The sequence below is a fragment of the Eulemur rufifrons genome, chromosome 7, assembly GCF_041146395.1.
Source record: "Eulemur rufifrons isolate Redbay chromosome 7, OSU_ERuf_1, whole genome shotgun sequence".
NCBI lineage: Eukaryota > Metazoa > Chordata > Mammalia > Primates > Lemuridae > Eulemur > Eulemur rufifrons.
In genome coordinates, this window is record NC_090989.1 from 240,061,315 (window position 1) to 240,081,255 (window position 19,941).

Sequence of the window (19,941 nt, forward strand, 5' to 3'; positions counted from 1 at the left end):
TGCTTTTGGCTATTTGTATATCTTCTTTGAACAAGTGTCTATTCAGATTCTTTGCCTAATTTTAAAAAACAAGAATTATTTTATTTTTAAATAATTTTAGTTTTACATAAGAGTTGAACAGTTTGTATAGAGAGTTTCCTTATATCCTTTGCCTAGCCCTGTGCCCATTTTTAAATTGTGTTATCTTTTTATGTTGTGTTACAAGAGTGCTTTACATATTCTGGAAAGAATTCCCTAATTAGATACATGATTTGCAAATATTTTCTCATAGTATATGGGTTGTCTTTTCACTTTCTTAATAGTATCAATTGTATCATGGAACTTTTTAATTTTGATGAAGTCCAGTTTATTTTTTCTTTTGTTGCTTGTGCTTTTGGTGTCATATCTAAGAAGGCTTTGTCTAACCCAAGGTCACAAAGATTTATTCCTGTTTTTTTTCCCAAGAGTATTTTAGTTTTAGTTGTTACATTTAATTATTTGATCTATTTTGAGTGTGGTATGTAGTATAAGGAAGAGGTCCAACTTCATACTTTTGCCTGTGGATATACAGTTTTTCCAGCACCATTTGTTGAAAAGACTCTTCTTTCCAATTGAATTGCCTAGGCACTCATCAGAATCAATTGAGTGTGAATGTAAGGGCTTAATTTTGGACTCTTCATTCTGTTTTGTTGATCTATGTGTTTATCCTTATGCCAGCATAACATTGTACTGATTACTATAAATTTATAGTAAGTTTTGAAGTAGGAAAGTGTGAGTTCTCCAACTTTCTTTTTCTTTTCCTAGAATGCTTTGGCTCTACGGGGTCCCGTTCATTTTCATATGAACTCACAAATCAGGTTGTCAGTTTCCTAAAAAAAAAAAAGAAAGAAAGAAAGAAAGAAAGAGAGCAGCTGGGAGTTAGATAGGAATTGCATTGACTTTGTAGATCTGTTTGGGTAGTATTGCCATCTTATCAAATATTATCTTTTTCTCTATGAGCATGAGATGTTTTGGCTCCTAGCACTTTAGTTTCTTTAAATAATGTTTTATAGTTTTTTGGTTAAAGGTAAAAATCTGACAGAAATTATGAAGGAAATTTTTGTGAAAACATCATAATATTTGATGAAACTTCTAGGAATTGACCTGAGAATGTTTTTGGTATTGTCCCTTTCTTTTTTCATGTTTCTTGTAATAAACAACAAAAAAATCAAGTTGTTCAATCCTGTATACCTCTTAAAGTATATTTCAGTTTTTGAAATAGTTCAGAGATTTGTAGTTCCCAAAGTTAATAATTTTAATTTTGGATTGTAGTTAAGATTTGGGAAGCAATTAATAGACCCAATTTTTTTTCATTCAGCTAGAGCCTACTCAGAACAGATTTTTTTATTTGTTTGTTTTAAGAAGAAAACCAGCATTAATCTGAAATATATGTATGTATGTATCTATTTCTCCCCTCCCTGCCATGCAGAGTTTTATATGAAGGGAAAGAACGGCTCATTCCAGGATGTGAAGTGATCCAAGCCACGCCCTATGGTCGTTGTGCCAATGTCAACAATAGTTCAACTACTTCACAAAGAATTTTTATCACTTATCGAAGGGCTCCTGTAATTCGACCCCAGAATTCCTTGGCTGTAACTGATATCTGTGTTATTGTAACCAGTAAAGGAGAAACACCTCCTCATACCTTTTGCAAAGTTGACAAAAACTTAAATTGTGGAATGGTAAGAATAAAGCTCTTTCATTTTCAAAATTTCATATGAAAGTAAGAGGGGGCTACTTTTTGGATTCCTGTTTAATTTACTCTCATTTTATATTTTTGTGATTCTTGTTTTTATTATTTTTACCTCTCAAATTTTCATGATTTATAATAATTTTTAACATCCTATCTGATGATTTACCATAATTTCATCCAGAGAAAGGATACTTTAAGTCAGGGAGTTTTATTTATTTATTTTTTTTTGGCAAATTCTAATATTGTCTGTTACTTTTTTTTGTTAGAGACAGGGTCTCATTCTGTCACCCAGGCTAGAGTGCAGTGGTGCACTGCAACCTCCAGCTTCTGGACTCAAGTGATGTTCCCGCCTCAGCTTCTTGAGCAGCTGGGACTGTAGGCACGAGACACCATGCCTGGCTGATTTTATTTTTTGTAGAGATGGGGTCTCACTGTATTGCCCAGCCTGGTCTTGAACTCTTGGCTTCAAGGGCCTCCAAAAGTGCTGGTATTTAGGCGTGAGCCACCGTACCCTGCCCCTTCTTTTCTTTATTTTAGTGTTTTCAACTTAATGCTTTGCCATTATTTTACACTATGTAGCCTATTAGATAAAGATAAGTTTTATTTAGTTTTTATTTCTGCGTATTATAGGGAAGATAAGTTTTAAATAAACTCTCCTGAATAAATAGTCAGAATCTTAAGGTGATATTCAATAAAATCAATTTCTTTTCACTCTTTTGTCTTTTTATAAACCTAATTTATATTTTACAGTGGGGTTCCAGTGTGTTTCTGTGTTATAAGAAGTCTGTACCTGCTTCAAATGCAATAGCATATAAAGCTGGTAAGTGAATTAAAAAAAATTGTCTCTATTACTATAGTTATTTGTGCATATTAACATTTGGCTAGAAGAGACAAAGTATGCTTCTTTCTGTAGTTTGGGGAATTGATGTATTCATAAAATTAAATTACCTGTAATTTTTAGCATGTAAAGGCATAAGTTTTCTTAAATCTATTATATACTACAAGATGTATTAATATACACCCCTCCCACACACACAAAAAACATGCTGTTAATTAAATTTAAACTTTTATCCAAAGAAATCATATGTGGAATAAACATTCAAGTTTTGGTCTACATTAATAGATTTAACAATTTAATGGAAAATTGCTTACTCTCTGACCTTTTATATTTTGGCAATCAGAAAGGTGTCAACCTGCATCTTTACTTCTTATATTTCCTTCTCTTATCTCTGTGTGTCTGATTTGAAACCACATGTTACTTGCCATGAAAGGTGGAGTTGCTTCCTTTATCCCTTGTTGCAAAGAATCAGCTATGTGGAGGAGAGGAGGGCCCGAGAAACTTTTCTGCCATGAAGTATTTGAGAAATCTATCGCCACATTCTTACTGCACAGTAAAGTGTCAAGGGCTGTAAAGATTTAAGTGTGACCTCTTCATCCCACTGGTATGGTGGGATAAAAACTGAAAATACAGGTATGCTCCAGTTGTAAATAGAAAGAGATACTGGAATACTTCTTTGTGAAAAGAAGCAGTGCCAATTAATTTTTGATTATGCACAGTTTTTACAGTAAAGTTTTACTTCAGGAAAGTTAGGCAAACCCATACCTGAAAAATCTTGATTGTCCTCATAAAAACATTCACACTAATGAATCAAACCATTTAATTTATAATATAAAGTAAAGGCAACAACTAACAACTATAAAATTCAGTAGTATTTTTAAATGTGATACTGTTAATGCTTCTGTAATGTGTTGATTATATGTGATTTCCTATTTTTTTTTTTTTTTTTTTGGTGGTGAGAAAGTATCACTTAAAAAAAACTTATAGAAAGCAGCTCTGTGAAAGTATTCAGGTATTTGATATGATATGCTTATTTTAGAATACAGAGTTTTTGAGGCTAAATTTGGACTCAAAATTTGAACTACTGATTTTGAAGTTTTTAGCTTAGAGGTGGTTTGTATATTGGTGTCATTAGAGGCTGATTAACTGATGCCATCTAGCTGCCTTATTCTGAAGGGACTTTGTTGTGGTACTCAGAGTGCCCCCTGCTCCTGTTTTCTGGGCCTCACATACTCTGTACTCAGTCACAAGGGTTTCTGTCTTGTTTACTGCTCATGTTGTATGCCTTTTACAGTGCTTCTCAAGATGAGTTTAGGGGCTATGATAATTTCTGTTGCCTTGGCAGTATTTCATAAGAGTTGTCCCTTCTCTGAATTTTTTACAGAAGACTAACTGAAATAGTTGGTAAATTTTTCTGTATGTCTCTTACCATTCTCCACAAGGTGTTGGCATATGTAGAAAAAAATGCAGTAAGACTGGTGATCAAGATTGGTTGAATAGACTCTTGACTATTATATTTAATACATTTCTATGTTATAATTAACCAAAAGTCCATGGGTAAAATAAAAAGGGTAAATTTGTTAATTTATTTTAATTTCTAATAAGAGAAAAATTGATTTTGAAATTTCACACAAATTTTGCCATGAAATTTGGTATTAAAATATTCTATTAATATGTATCATATAGTAATATAATTTATAGAAAAGTAACTATATTTAAAGAGTTCATCATTGTCTCCTTTCTCCAAAAGGTTTAATTTTTAGATATCCAGAAGATGACTATGAGTCTTTCCCACTCTCAGAATCTGTACCTCTTTTCTGCCTTCCAATGGGAGCCACTATTGAATGCTGGGATCCTCAAACCAAATATCCGCTTCCAGTTTTTTCAACTTTTGTCTTGACAGCTTCTTCAGCCGAAAAGGTATGTTTTTACCTCATTGATTAAACCTATTTTGTCCATGTTTTTATCCCATAAAATGGTTATTGTAAGTTATTTGTTAGATTATTTAGACATGATACATTTTGGTTTAAATGTATACTATAATGCCCAAGATGAAAAGTCAACATGAAAATTGGTATCAGGATACTGATACTCCTGGAGCAATAACAGAAACTAATATTAAGTCTCTCTGGAGAGACACTCCCCAAACGTAGGTCTCAAGGTGAGATTAAATTGACAGAAGATGTCACAGAAGATGTACCATAGAAAGAAACAGGAAGACATAATTAAAATCTGGATTAGACCCTCAAGACGTTGAAATGATAGAATGACATTATAAAAGATGTTATAAATTGAATATATAATTGAAATGATTTAAGACCTAATAGAGGGGCTCATATCAAGGAAAGAACAGGGTATTTTGAAAAATAAATAGACTGGAAAAAAAATCAGATGTTTAGAAACAAAAAATGTGGTCCTCAAAATAAAAAATTCCGTGAATTTTTTTTTTTTTTTTTTGAGATAGAGTCTCACTCTGTTTCCCCCAGCTAGAGTGCCGAGGCGTCAGCCTAGGTCACAGCAACCTCAAACTCTTAGGCTCAAGCCATCTTCCTACCTCAGCCTCCTGAGTAGTTGGGACTACAGGCGCATGCCACCATGCCCAGTTAGTTTATTTTTTCTATTTTTAGTAGAGACAGGATCTTGCTCTTGCTCAGGCTGGTCTTGAACTCCTGAGCTCAAGCGATCCTCCTGCCTCGGCCTCCCAGAGTGCTAGGATTACAGCCGTGAGCCACCACACCTGGCCCCCACTGCTTTTTATATCATAGTAAAACCGTGGAACACCAAAGACAAAACAACCAGAGAGAAAAGACATCCTTATTGTCTTATATAAAACATGTATAAATATAATAATGTCATAAATATAATAGATTAAAATAACAAAAGAAGGCAAAAATAGTATTCAGAAAAAAAGCAGATAGTAGCTATTTAAAAATGGAAACTTTCTTGGGAAATTTGATAAAATAGGCAATTTTATTGAAAAATATAACATAAACTGACTCATGTGGATTGAACAAAATATATCTGTGACTTCATTCTACAGGCTGCAAGTTTATAACTACTATAGTAAAGGTATCATATGTAAAGTGTCCAGCATAGTGTCCAGATCCAGAACATAGTAAATACAGAGTGAAGGTCAATATTGTATTAACTAGATTGCCTACGAGTAAATGCATTCGTTATCTTAATAGTGATTTACAGTTTCTCTCGTTGAAAGTAATAAATATAACTGGAAATTTTAAGATCTTCAGACACTTAAGAGTTACCAAATTTACTTTGACCTCATTGAGATACGAGTCCTGGGTGATCTGCTAGGCTTATTCATTGGTTAGGGGATATCAGCATGTGAGCATTGATGTGTATGAAATTCATGTTCATGCTTTGTCGTATTGCTTGTTAAAAACTTTGAGATCACTTTGAAATAATTATATCTGGGAATGTTGTTTCTGTGAAGGCAAGGGTTAATTTTGATATATATAATTACTAGTTACAAAATTCATAAAATACAGAGCTAAGGATTAATTTGTTGGGAGGAAGGGATGGCTATAATGATAGGAATGCTTCACAGAGGAACAGACAACATACTGGTATTTTGAAGAATGGACAGATTGGAGGAAGCGCCAAAGCAGAACAAAATGTACAAAGGCGCAAAATTATGAAATAGTGTATGTGCCTGGTACTGTAGCTAGCTCTGTGTCATTGAACAGGAACAGAAACAGCAGGTACTATCAGGAATTGAGAACATCATGCCATTTACATGGACTGTGACATTTGATCTGTAATGGGAAACTTTTGAAGGATCACATTATTATCTCTCAAAGACTGTGTGTCTGCAGTGTGTTTTCCACTCAAATATTTCCTCTCACTAAGACCAATTAGGGCTTATTGCAGTAGTTGTTTTGATATACGGTGAGCGAAAGAGGAATTGAGAATGACTTCTAAATTTCCAATTTGGGGATTGGGTAGCATTACTGAGTGAGATTGAGAATATTGGAAGAAGTGTGCAGATAGTGAGTTCACTTTTGAAAATATTGGTTTATGATGCCTATGGGACATCCAGGAGGAGATTATTGAGTAGTCATCCAGAAAATAAGAGTCTGGAGTTCAGGAAAGGGGTCAAGTAGACCTAGAAAGAAAGGTTTGTGTTTTGTCTGTACGATGATTATAGTTAAAGCCATGACGGAATGCAATTTCCTAAATAGAAGAGAAACATGAAGTTAGATTCTTGGGAAATGCTAACATTTAAGTGATGGGCAACATAAGTGGATCTAGTGTAGGAAAGAGAGAAGTAGCCAGAAAACAAAGAGAAATTTGTACTGTCAAAGATATCAAAGGAGTAGAGAGTATCAAGACAGAGGAATATATCATGTGTCAGAGAGAGATCAAAAGCCACTGAAAGTGCTTCAGTTAGGAAGTTTTGAAAACCTCGATTAGAATAGTTTTGATGGAGATGGAAGGTAAATTGTAGTGGATTGAGGTGAAAAAAATAGTTATCTAGTGTAAGAACAAAGATGTCAGTAGATTTAAGGTGCTTGACCAAAAGGTCTAGGAGGAAAAAGTAAATAAGGCCATATAAAGGCTCATAATTTGAAAGAAGCTGAAGGGATAAAGGTAATAAAAAGTTTAGATGTGACTGAAAACAGGTATACCTTGTACCATATGTAAAAATTAAGTCAAGTGGATCAAAAACCTAAACTTAAGAGCTAGAAGTGTAAAACTCTTAGAAGAAAACACAGGGGAAGTCTTCCTGACATTGGATTTGGCAGTGATTTCTTGGATATGACACCAAAAGCGCAGCTAACAAAAGAAAGCATATATAAATTGGACTTCATCTAAGTTGAAAACTTTTGTTTGTTCAGAGAGTAAAAAGACAAGCCACAGAAGATGAGAAAATATTGCAAATCATGTATCTGATAAGGTATTTGTATCCAGAGTATATAAAGGCCTCCTATAATTCAACAGTAAAAAACTGAACAACCCAATTAGAAAATGGGAAATGACTTGAATAGCTGTTTCTCTAAAGAAGACATACAAATGGTTAATAAGCTCCTGAAAAGATGCTTACTAATCCCCTAGGAAATGCAAGTGAAAATGACAGTGAGATACCACTTCATACTCACTAGAATGGCTATTTTAAAAATAGAAAGGAAGTATTGGCTAGGATATGGAGGAATTGGACCTTTGAACATTGCTGATGGAATTGTAAAATGTTGCTCCTGCTTTGGAAAAATAGTTTCACAGCTCCTCCCAAAGTTAAACATAGAATTGCCATATGATTCAGCATTTCTACTCCCAAGTATATACCCAAAAGAATTGAAAGCAAGCTCTCAGATACCTGTACACCAATGTTCATAGCAGCATTATTGACAATAGGCAAAAGGTAGAAACAACCCAAATGTCCATCATCACATGAATGGGTAAATAAAATGTGGTATGTACATGTGATAGAATATTATTCCTTAAAGAATGAAATTCGGATACAAGCTGCAATATGAATGAACCTTGAAAACTCTATACTAAATGAAATAAGCCAGACACAAAAGAGCAAATACTGTATGGTTTCCCTAGAATAGGTATATTTGTAGAGATAGAAAGTAGAATAGAGATACCAGGGGCTTGGAGTTGGGTTGGAGGAATGGGAAGTTCATATTTAAGGGGTACCAGAGCTTTTGTTTGGGGTGATAAACAACAAATGCAATTTGAAGAAGGTCATTAGAGTGTATTCTCTAGGTTAGGAGCTAGGTAAAAAATTTCACTGTGTGGTTAAAAATGGAAGCAGGTTACAAGAAGGTACCATCCATTTTTGTATAAGGTATGTGATTGAATGTATAATTGTAGTGAAAAAATTCTAGAGGGATTTATATCAAAATCTGGTTGTCTCTGGGATAGAATTTTAGGTGAGACTTTTCTTTCATTTATCTGTATAATATGTACTCCAAGCAAATATTTCTTGTATAGTAAGAGAAAAGAGAAGTTAATTTTTAAAAACAAATCTTATAACAGAATTCTATTACTCTGTAGGTATATGGAGCTGCCATCCAGTTCTATGAACCTTACTCTCGGGAACTTCTAACAGAGAAACAGCTTATGCAGCTGGGCCTGTTGACACCTGTGGAGAGAAAAATTGTCCCCAAATCCATCAATTCAAACAAATGCATTTGTTTACTCTCACACTGGCCTTTTTTTGAAGCTTTTAGAAAATTTCTTATGTTTATCTACAAACTTTCTGTGTCTGGACCACATCCTCTTCCCATTGAAAAGTACGTGTAGTGGTTTGAGAGCTGTCTGGTGAAAAACTGGATGTTTGTTTCATTTCATTCTTTGTTTAACGTTAGTAGCAAAGTTGAACGGGAATGACAGTCACATTCACCCTACTTTTTACTTATTCCCTTTTTCACCTCAATCATTGGCTGTGAATTTAAAGGATGCTGGTAAGGATGGTCAAATAATCTTTTGAGAATTCAGCTGAAGAAGTAACTCCTATAAATTGTATTGTGTGTATGTTCTTCTTCCTATTCATTGTCTAATAACTAAGAGAAAAATAGTTATTGATGGAAAGACATACACTGCCTCCCCCAATACAAGTGGCCATTCCAAATTCAAACTATAAAACATCTCTAAACTGATAGTAAGGGTGAATTAATTGATATTGAAAGTGAGGTTTTGGTTTGGCATTGACAGACTTCTTGCCTTCCCTTTGATTTGTAATTTCTTTTGTTATGGAAATCTTTTGTAAGCAAGAAAAATATACGTGGATCTACTGTTTTTTAAACCATTTTTTCTGATTTCTAGTGGCACATTGACTTTTGTTTATTATAGTATATAATTTATGTACTCTGCTAATAAACCAAGAAGTGTCAAGAGTTTTGTGTAACGTGTTAAAGTATGTGTAAGCATAGATTTTTTTCTCACAATATTAAAAATTTCACATTATAGCAGAAAGAATAGATGTGAAACATACTAGTTTAGTGGATAAGGTGGGGATAATTATTAATACCTGAAGGTTTTAAAATAATGCTGTTCAAAAATCAGCTTTAAAAATAGTAAAATACTGTGCATAAACTCATCACAATTTGATGTAGAAATAGAAATATGGTTTTAATATTACTGTACTCCTGGAATGCCAGTTTAATGGTTCATAGTTTTAGATTTAACTTTCAGCTGTCAGATTAATTTAAAACTTTTTGAAGTAAAATTTAAGGTTAGTGACAAGTTAGCAACTTTTTGAAAAATTAAGATTCTCTGAATAGTTTGTGAAAATAAAATCAATGTATGTGATCAGTTTTTTTCTCAGTTGAAGTAATACCTGGCATTTTAGTGGCTCCTAGGAGCTGAAAACTTTGAAGAAACTTAAGAAGCCTTATTTATAGGTAGAGAAATAGAGTGGGTAGGTGGTTTGCTCAAAGTTACAGTAGGAAATCTGGGATTCAATTCTGTATTAGTGTTAATTCATTATATCACAGTTAGTTGCTCCCTGTACTGATAACCAGGGCTATAAGTTAGTTTCTTTCGTGAAAACTATTTTCATATTATTTTTATTTTTCTGGTAATAATGGATATAAGTATAGATTTTCAATCATGAAATACGTTATTCATTTCAGAAGTTTAATGGGCATGAATACATTCATTTATACTAAGCAAATTTATTTATTTTGCATAAGTTTTAGATAAATGGCTTTGTCATATCTGAGATGATATATAGTGATATTTAAAATTTGTTAAAATCTATGAAGCATTTTAGAAATGTAGTTATGATCTTTATTTCAAAATTTTTTCCAGGCACATTTCACATTTTATGCAAAATATCCCTTTTCCTTCACCACAAAGACCAAGAATCCTTGTACAGGTAATCAAAAAAGAGTATATTTGGGGGGAGCTCTGCATATGTTCATTCCAGTCACTGCAGAATAGATTCTACAACCCTTTGGATTTAAGGTGGAGCAATATGCATTCAAAAGTCCTTGGATTTCCTGTATTTTGTAGCTTTACTGAACAGCCTTTCTTACTGGGTTTTGGATTTTGATGTACAGAATTGGAATAATTATAATCCTTGGTTCATGATGTTATCATCATTGATCCATGCATGGCTTTTATGTAGCTAATTTTAATAACATAAAACCCAGAATTATTTTATGGGCATGTTCCTATATCAGAGTGTCTAATATGAAATAAGAAATGAGCTATGGTTGGTGTTGGTAGCTGAAAGTCTAAAATAGTGCTTTTCAAACTATGCTAAAGGACCAGTTTCTTTTTATTTCAAATAAGTGGCAGACCTAAATAGATATACAGCTTGTGACATATTCAGCTTACTTTGTGAGATCAGTATAGGCAGGAACGGTCCATACCCTGTCTGTAGAAATGATTCCACTGGTCACATGCTTGGATGTGGGAGCAAGGTTAGATTGCCATAAAAGTTGCTTAATGTTTTGCTCTCCATTTATTTACTATCTCTTCCTGGACCGTAATAGTTTATATGCTGGCACTTTGAGTAGCACTGGTCTACAGAAAAGCAAGCTATTTAAAAAATTTTCCAAGACATTCTCGACATTATACATGGTAGAATTAAGTTAGATATTGTTGCTCTTGAATGTGTTTCATTTCAGCAAGTATTAATATATGTCAGGCAACTGCCAATTGCCTACCAGTCTGTTGAGTAAATAAATGAGGCTTTTATAAAGCACTTACTCCAACGAGGCACTGGCACGAGCCTCTAATCTCAGCTACTTGGGAGGCTGAGTAGCTTGAGCCCAGGAGTTCAAGACCACCCTGGGCAATATAGCGAGACTCTACTTCAAAAAAAAAAAAAAATTATTCCATAATTTTTAAAAAACTATTTTAACCAATTAACTGAATCAAAATTCAGTCAAACCAACCATTTAACTAAAAAGAACTAATATAATACCTCCAAGTAAATATAGCTGTCATTTTATATTTTAGCACGTATCAAAAATTATCTGCATATTAAACTATTTTCTATTTTACCCTTGATCTAAATATTTAGATTTCAAAAGTGGTTTGGTTAATCCGTCTCTTTTTTTTTTAAGCTGTCAGTCCATGATGCATTAATATTATCACAGCCAGTTTCTACACCTTTACCACTAAGGTAATTAATAGTATTTAAAATAATATATTTATTCACTTGGAGCAGAATGCTTTAAAATATTTTAGGGTTTAGGATAATAAATGTTATTTTACAAACAGATAAAGATAGCTTTAATGTTTCTAACTTTGATAACTGGATGGATGGTAGGGCTATTTTACAAATGGGAACACTTAAGAGAGTTGCAAGTTTGGATATAGGGAATATCCTTTTTCTCTCGTCTCTGCTTCTCATATCCAGTTCATAACTAAATGTTCAAGGTGAACTGATTTTAACCTCCTAAATGTCTTGAATCCATTTACTTCTCTTAATCTGCATTGCTATTCTCAGCTAGTGTGATTTCTCACCTGGACTACTTTGGTAACTTAGTTGGGACCCGTTTACTCTTGTCTTCCTTCAGTTCTTTATCTACCTTGCAACCAGTGTGTCCTTTTGAAAATGTGTATGTAATTTCAGTTTCAGCCTAATCTCTTGCTGTTTTTACCCCCTCCTCTACTATGCTTTGGTTACAGTAGACTTATTTCAATTTCTTAAATATGACAATAGCTTTTTTTTGCCCTAGGACCTTTCCATTTGTTGTCTCCTACCCCTACCCCTTCACTCTCACTCCTACTTCCATGCTTTTGAGCTCAGCTCAAATGGTTGTTCTTCAGGAATATCTTTCCTGGTAAATGCCCCTTTGTTACCAGAGGATGAGTTTAAATCACCTATGTTATTCCATTTCATTAAAGTTGTTACTTTTCATTAAGTAAATCAAGACTTGAAATTAATAGTAAATTCCCAATCTATTAATTCTTAGGAAATAATTTAACAAGCAAATCTTAACATGTTTTAGCAAAATATTTCACAATTATCTCTTTCCCTCTTTTTCTAGTGGAGCCAACTTTAGCACCTTGCTAATGAATCTGGGTCCTGAGAATTGTGCAACACTGCTGCTCTTTGTTTTACTTGAAAGTAAAATCCTGCTGCATTCTCTTAGGCCAGCTGTATTGACTGGGGTAGCTGAAGCTGTTGTAGCTGTAAGTATAGAATTTTCTTTTTAGTACCAAATTACTGTCAGGGAAGTTTTACTCTAAAGGGAAGTTTTCTTCTTAAAAAAAGCAACGTTAAAAATTATTGGCCTAGTAAAGGTTTAACATAAATATAATCAGGTGGCAAAGAAAAATAGGAGGTATAAAGAAAACAAAGGTGATTTTTATTTGAGGAAAAATGTCATTTCTCATTTTTCACATTTTAGAGTTCTCCAGAGAATAAAAACTATATGATTACATAATAATAAAACTTGTGAATGATCCTGATTGAATTAAATGAGAGGCTCTGGCCAATTTCAGTTACAATGAAATTGTAAATTATCATGCAAATGAATTACAGGTTAATTTCTTCCCATTTTAACTTTTAAGCATTGTGAACCAATAATATATAGGAAATTCTAAGTGATTATGAAATAGTATAATATAAAAGGCTTAGCCTTAGCTCTTGTGGAAAGCATAAATAAAAATTAAATTGAGTCCTGCCCCTGCTTAAAACTCTTTAATGGCTTCCCATTGCACTTGGAAAGAAGTCTACTCATGTAGGGCTTTATAGGCCATAGAACTTTGGATGTTCCATTTCTCCAACTCTATCTCCCATTGTTGTTTAATGTAAAATAGTTGACCCTGCTTTCTTCTCTTCCCCATTTTAAGAATGTAAGTCTCTTGGAAGTAAGGACCTAGTCTCTTGTTTACCCCTGTATTCTTAGCACTTGTGATAGTTGCCTAGCGTGGAGTAGGTTCTTAATACTTGTTAGAACAACAAATGGGGTATGTCTCCAAGATCTTAATCTGGTCAGAGAAATGCTGCTAGGACAAAAAACAATAATAACCATATGAGATGACTTATAGAAGAATCCTCATCAGGTATTACTTTTCCAAGTCTCTATGTGAAAGCAAAAGTTGTTATAATGTATAAATATAACATAAATATTTGTTAGTGAACTGACCAGTTTTAAAAATTTCCCACTCAAATATTCCTTTCTAAAATATTAGTGTTTATCCATGTTCCTTTGTCAGAATCTTTGTGGCCCAGTCTCTTAATTGATTTTAGCAATACCGTGCAAGAACAGGTGGAAAAAAATGCCACGTGGAATTGGTAATCTTACTAAACATGCAAGATTGTATGAGGTTTATGTAACTCATGTTAGAGAGCTGTCTGAATTGCATGCAAAATCATTGATAAATCAGGATTTGGTAGTTAGGCCAGTTACCATTTGAAGAAGAGAAAATTGCAAAGAGTGATGACAGGATAAATGCTTCAAAAGGAAAATGACCTGAATATCAGGGAATATAAAAGAGTATCAAAGAATTAATGGAGACCCATAGCAAAAATTGATAAAGCCCTTAAGTGCTTTGTAAAAAATGACCCTATTTATGATTGTGTTGAAAAAGTCAAAGGTAAAGAGAAGGATGGCACATTTTGCTGCCACATAGTTTTGTTCCAAGGTTTCTTTTTTTTTTTTTTTTGAGACAGAGTCTCACTTTGTTGCCCAGGCTAGAGTGAGTGCCGTGGCGTCAGCCTAGCTCACAGCAACCTCAAACTCCTGAGCTCAAGCGATCCTCCTGTCTCAGCCTCCCGAGTAGCTGGGACTACAGGCATGCGCCACCATGCCCGGCTAATTTTTTCTATATATATTTTTAGCTGTCCATATAATTTCTTTCTATTTTTAGTAGAGATGGGGTCTCGCTCTTGCTCAGGCTGGTCTCGAACTCCTGAGCTCAAACGATCCGCCCACCTCGGCCTCCCAGAGTGCTAGGATTACAGGCGTGAGCCACCACGCCCGGCCCAAGGTTTCTTACATAGTTGCAGGTGTAACATACCTTTTATTGAATAGAAGATAGTCAGTTTTCACTCAAGGAAATCTGAAGTCCTCGCAAGGTCCTATGGGAGTGGCTCTGCCCCTCAGCAGTCACATCTCATTTCCTACTACTGTTCATGCTTACTCGCTCCAGCCATACTGGCCTCCTTGCTATGGCTGGAGCATATTAGGCCTTTGCCCTAGCTATTCCTTCTCTTTGAGGCACCCTTTTCCTAGATATCCCCTGGACTAAATCCCTCACCTTCAGGTTTCAGCTCAGTTGTTACCTTCTTAATGAGGCTTATCCTGTTTGTCCTAATACAACCTGTTTTCCCTCTCTCTTGCTCTGGACTCTGATCTCCTTCATTGGCTTTACTTTTTCACTTTTCCATAGCACTTCTTGACATGTAGGTTGAGTATGTCTTACCTGAAGTGTTTCAGACTTGGGACTCTTTTGGATTTTGGAATATTTGCAGAATACACACTGACTGGTTGAATATCCCTAATCTGAAAATCCAAAGTCCAGAGTGTTCCAGTGAGCATTTCCTTTGAGTGTCATGTTGGTGCTCAAAAAGTTTCAGATTTTGGATTTTCAGATTAGTGATGCTCAACCTGTATTATATATTTTATTTATTATTGTCTCCTATTTTCTATTTCTTCCTGCTTGATCAGGCATTGACAAATGATGACCAGATCCTGACTGCCACCTGTTTTTGTAAATAAAGTTTTATTTGGAACATAAACCATTTATTTATATATTTTCTGTGACTGTTTTCATGCATGACAGCAGAGTTAAGTAGTTGTGACAGAGACAATATAGCTCGCAAGGCCTAAAATATTACCATCTATTACAGGAAAAGTTTTCTGACCGTTATCCTAGACTGTAAGCCTCATAAGAGCAGGGATCTTTGTTTCAGTCATTGTCATCCCATCATGTAGAACAGTGATTGGTACATAGTAAGTGCTCAAATATTAAGTAAATGAAGACAAAAATCCCAGTCTTGAATACCCATGTGTAATAACTGGCAGAAGTAGTAAGTACTGTAGGCATTTCTTTGTGGTAAGGAATGATGGATAAGAGTGAGAATTGAACTGGACCTTGAAAGATAGAGAGGATTTTTATAGTAGAGGAAAAAAATTACCAAGAATGATTAAAATTTTAGTATCAACTGATTATTTAAAAGTTTTTAATCTTTTTTTTTAACTTATCAAAGACTTGCCTTTTTTAAGGAAAAAAAGCGCACGATACAATTAAAGTTGAGCTTTATAAAGGAAAACTGGTAAAGATTCCTGAGGAATGTTTTATGTTGACTATATTTTTGAGATGTCAAGCTTTGCTGAAGTTGGATCATTTTCTACGATTACTTGAGCAGTTGGGAAATTTTTTTGTTGAGATCATCAATTGACTATTACTATTCCCAAGGGAATCATTAGTTTTTTTTTTAAATTCTTGGTGTTTTTAGTTGGATTTTGGTCAGAGATTATTTTGAAAATTAATAGGTGGATGGAATGCATAAGAGTTAAAGATCGTAAGTTTGTTTTATGATATTTTGGGCAATGTTATCTCTCTGCTTTGACTCTTTCCATAAAATAATGGTGTGGGTTTTATATAGTTATTAGAAGAATTAGCATGCAGAGAGCTGTTAGTATTTTTATCATGCTTATGATCATTGTCACGCTTGAAAATTTTAATCACATTGTTTCACAGTATTGCTTAGTAATATTTTATAGTCATTTAGTTTTGGAATAAAGTTTAAGGTAAAAAAAAAAAACTAGACTTAACTGCTTTTCAGTTGTCCCTTTTCAGTAATATTAATTATATAATTTTTATTACAAATTAAAAATTTGGTTAATTTTTTAAAACTTTTTTCCGCAGATGATCTTTCCATTTCAGTGGCAATGCCCATATATTCCCCTTTGTCCTCTCTCGCTGGCTGCGGTGCTTAGTGCACCTTTACCGTTTATAGTTGGAGTTGACTCAAGGTATTTTGATCTTCATGACCCACCACAAGATGTTGTTTGCATTGACTTGGATACGAACATGTTATATGTGTAAGTTGATTTGTTTTATATTATCTCCCATTTATATATTTTGCCATATATAATTACATCTCTTTGAAAGCATCTACAAATATGCTATTTTTGAAAGTTGTTAATAAATATTCATCTTAAATGCAGCATTTCTCAACCAGGGCAGCTATCAGAATCTGGGAAAGCTGTATGTTTTGAAAAAAAGTGTTCAATATTATAATAATTCATGTTTGGGTAATAATGTTAGCAGTAGACAGGAAATATTTGTTTATCAAAAGAGAATATGCATTTGAAAAAAAATGGTTAAACACTGCTTTCAGAGCTCAAGAAATGATATGCTTTCTAGGTTTAATTCAAAATCCATATGTAAGTAAAGTGAGTTTACCTGCTTGAGATAAAGTTTAGTTACAACATTGGGTGACTTTACACCTTTTTCTTAGTTGTCAGGATTTGAATCTTATAAGGATCTATTCTTCACTGCATAGAAATTGCTATTAAAAATCAGTCATAGTTTGTGTTTGCTGGAAGTGATAAATAAGTACAGCAGTGGTATAGCTTGGGGGTCAGAGAGTAGCATACTACATTAATAAAAGAAGTATTGATAACTCTGGATGGATGCTTAAGAGCTACCCCCTTTACTCCAAAAAAGTAGGAAAGGGCAGTAAAGTATTGAAAATTCTGTAGTGTTGGTGCCAGCTTCCAGGTCCTGGAACACTTTTATTCTTTACTGTTTGAGATTGGCAGAAAAGGAATAGAGAAAAATTTAGGGTGAGGTCTAAATGGTCACAGTAATAGAATTGGTTCGGAAAATACCTTTATTTGAACCAAAGGAATAACTTAAGGAAGGAAGCAAGCATTTACTATAGCTTAAAGTATAATTTTGAAATGGATCTACCATTGTATTTTGAAACTACATAGCTGTAGTGGGTCCTTACTATGTGCATTTCAATTTACTTGTAGCCTGAAAGTAATCACTTGCATGAATTAAATATTTTTTTGTAGCACACATTTTGTTGTTTATAAACAGCTCTCCCTGAGAAACAATTATTTCAGGAGTGTATTCATTGTGGTGCTTTTAGAAATGATTATGAAATTGTAACTCATAGTTTTACCTTATTTTATTTACTATCTGAATAAAATAATATTGTGGAGATTCTTAATTTTGCCCAGTTTTGAATAATGTCTATAAAATTTCTATTAATCAAAACCTTGTTTTCTAAAATAACTTTGAATTGTTTACACACTTGTACTTACAGAATTATGAAATGCTTTAGATACCCCAAAAGTATAGAATAATGTAAGTAAACTCTCATCTATCCACCATAATCTTTATTAAGAAATAAAATGTTACCGATAAATTTGAACCCCTGGATAGTCCTCCACAAACATATCTTGCTCCTTTCTCCCAGAGGTAACCATTATCTTGAATTTGGTGTTTGTTATTTCCATGTGTTTTAAAAACATTTATTATATATGTATTAATCTAAATGAAATTCTATTTTTCATACTTTATAATTTTTTTCTATGTAAATAGTTTTCTGTAAATTGCTTTTTTGCTTAGCATTCTTTGTGAGGTTCATCCATTGATACATGTATTATAGCTTCAAATATCATCAATGTTGATGGACATTTAGGTTGTATTTAGATCTCGGCAGTTATGAATAAGGCTGTTCTAATTATTGTTGTACATATTTCCTTGGGTACATGGGCAGGAATTCCTCTGAAGCATATACCTGGAAGTGCTAATGTAGGAAATGAGCATCATCAACTTAATAGCTAATACTAAATTACTCTCCCTAATTTACTCCCTCTTCAGCAGCAGCTGAGAGTTCTCTTTGTTTCATATTCTTGCCAACACTTGTGGTCAGACTTTTAAATTTTTTTACTAATTTGATGGTAATGGTATCTCACTGTGGCTTTTGTTGCCATTTCCCTAATTAATAACGAATTGAGCATTTTTATTTCTTTTTTACCCTTTGGTTTTCCTCTCCCATGAATTGAATGTTCCTTTTTTTTTTTTTTGGTGCATTTTGTGGATTGTTTGTCTTTTTCTTTTGATTTGTAGAAATTGTGTATATGATCTGGAATTAATTCTTGATCTGTCACACGCATTGCAAATAGCATCTCCCACATTATGACATGTCATTTCCTTGTTTTTGATGTCTTTTGATGAACAAAAGCTTATTTTAATTTATCAAATTTATCAATTTCTTATTATGCATTACTCTTTTAGGTTCTTGTATATGAAATCCTCTGCCTTGAGGTCATGAACTATTATCCTGGTTGTTCTTAAAGTTATAGGGTTTTATACCTCTCTTATTTAGTTCTGTCATTCAACTAAACTTGATGTTAGTTTATGGTGTGACATAGAGATACCGCCTTTTTCCCACATGGATAAACAATTGTCATACAGACTGTTTATTGAATAGTTAGTTCATCTGTTCCCCACTAGTCTTCAGTGTCAACCCTATTACATATCAGTTTTCATGCTTGTGTGGGCATGTATCTGGGCTTGTTATTCTGTTCCTTTGGTCTGTGTCAACCTCTTACCAGTATTACACTATATTAATGACTTTAAAATTAAGTTGTCTACAACTGCAGTCCCCAACCTGAGACCATACTGGTACCTGTCCGTGGCCTGTTAGGAACCAGGCCACACAGCAGGAGGTGAGCTGCAGGTGAGCAAGCAAAGCTTTATCTGTATTTATAGCTGCTCCCCATGGCTAGCATCACTGCCTGAGCTCTGCTTCCTGTCAGATCAGTGTCGGCATTATGGTGAGTTGTATAATTATTTCATTAGGTATTACAATGTAATAATAATAAAAATAAAATGCACAGTAAATGTAATGTGCTTGAATCATCCCGAAATCATTCTCACACTCCACCCCCTCCAAATCCATAGAAAAATTGTCTTCCATGAAACCAGTCCTTGATGCCAAAAAGGTTGGTGACCGCTGGTCTACAATATGGATAAACATTGAAAACATTATGCTAAAGGCCTTGTATTGTATGATTCCATTTATATGAAATGTCCAAAATAGGCAAATCTGTAGAGGCAGAAGGTGGATTAGTGGTTGCCTTGGCATGGGGGAGATGGAAGTATTGGGGATTAGGGGTATGGGATTTCTTTTTGAGGTGATGATAATATTTTAAAATTGATTGTAGTGGTTGTTACACAGTTCCGTGAATTGAATAAAAAGTACTGAATTGCAGACTTCAAATAAGTAAGTTGTATGGCCTGTGAATTATATCACAATAAAGCTTTTTAAAAAAATAAGTCATGGTATGAGTTGGCAAGTCCCTTTACCCCTGTTCTTTAAAATTGTTTTTTTTTTTTTTTTTTTTGTTGAGACAGAGTCTCACCTTGTTGCCCAGGCTAGAGTGAGTGCCGTGGCGTCAGCTTAGCTCACAGCAACCTCAGACTCCTCGGCTTA

General features: G+C 33.9%; 1 protein-coding gene across 1 annotated transcript in view; it reads left to right on the forward strand.

The window, feature by feature from the left end:
- The window catches only part of DENND4C (DENN domain containing 4C), a 93,404-nt gene that overhangs the window by 22,573 nt on the left and 50,890 nt on the right, over positions 1–19,941 (forward strand). Inside the window, exons 3-10 of the mRNA XM_069476505.1 lie at positions 1,448–1,700; positions 2,462–2,531; positions 4,300–4,469; positions 8,568–8,806; positions 10,326–10,392; positions 11,591–11,649; positions 12,521–12,665; positions 16,353–16,528. Coding sequence (XP_069332606.1) covers positions 1,448–1,700; positions 2,462–2,531; positions 4,300–4,469; positions 8,568–8,806; positions 10,326–10,392; positions 11,591–11,649; positions 12,521–12,665; positions 16,353–16,528 — 1,179 coding nt within the window. The remainder of the gene's footprint in view (positions 1–1,447; positions 1,701–2,461; positions 2,532–4,299; positions 4,470–8,567; positions 8,807–10,325; positions 10,393–11,590; positions 11,650–12,520; positions 12,666–16,352; positions 16,529–19,941) is intronic.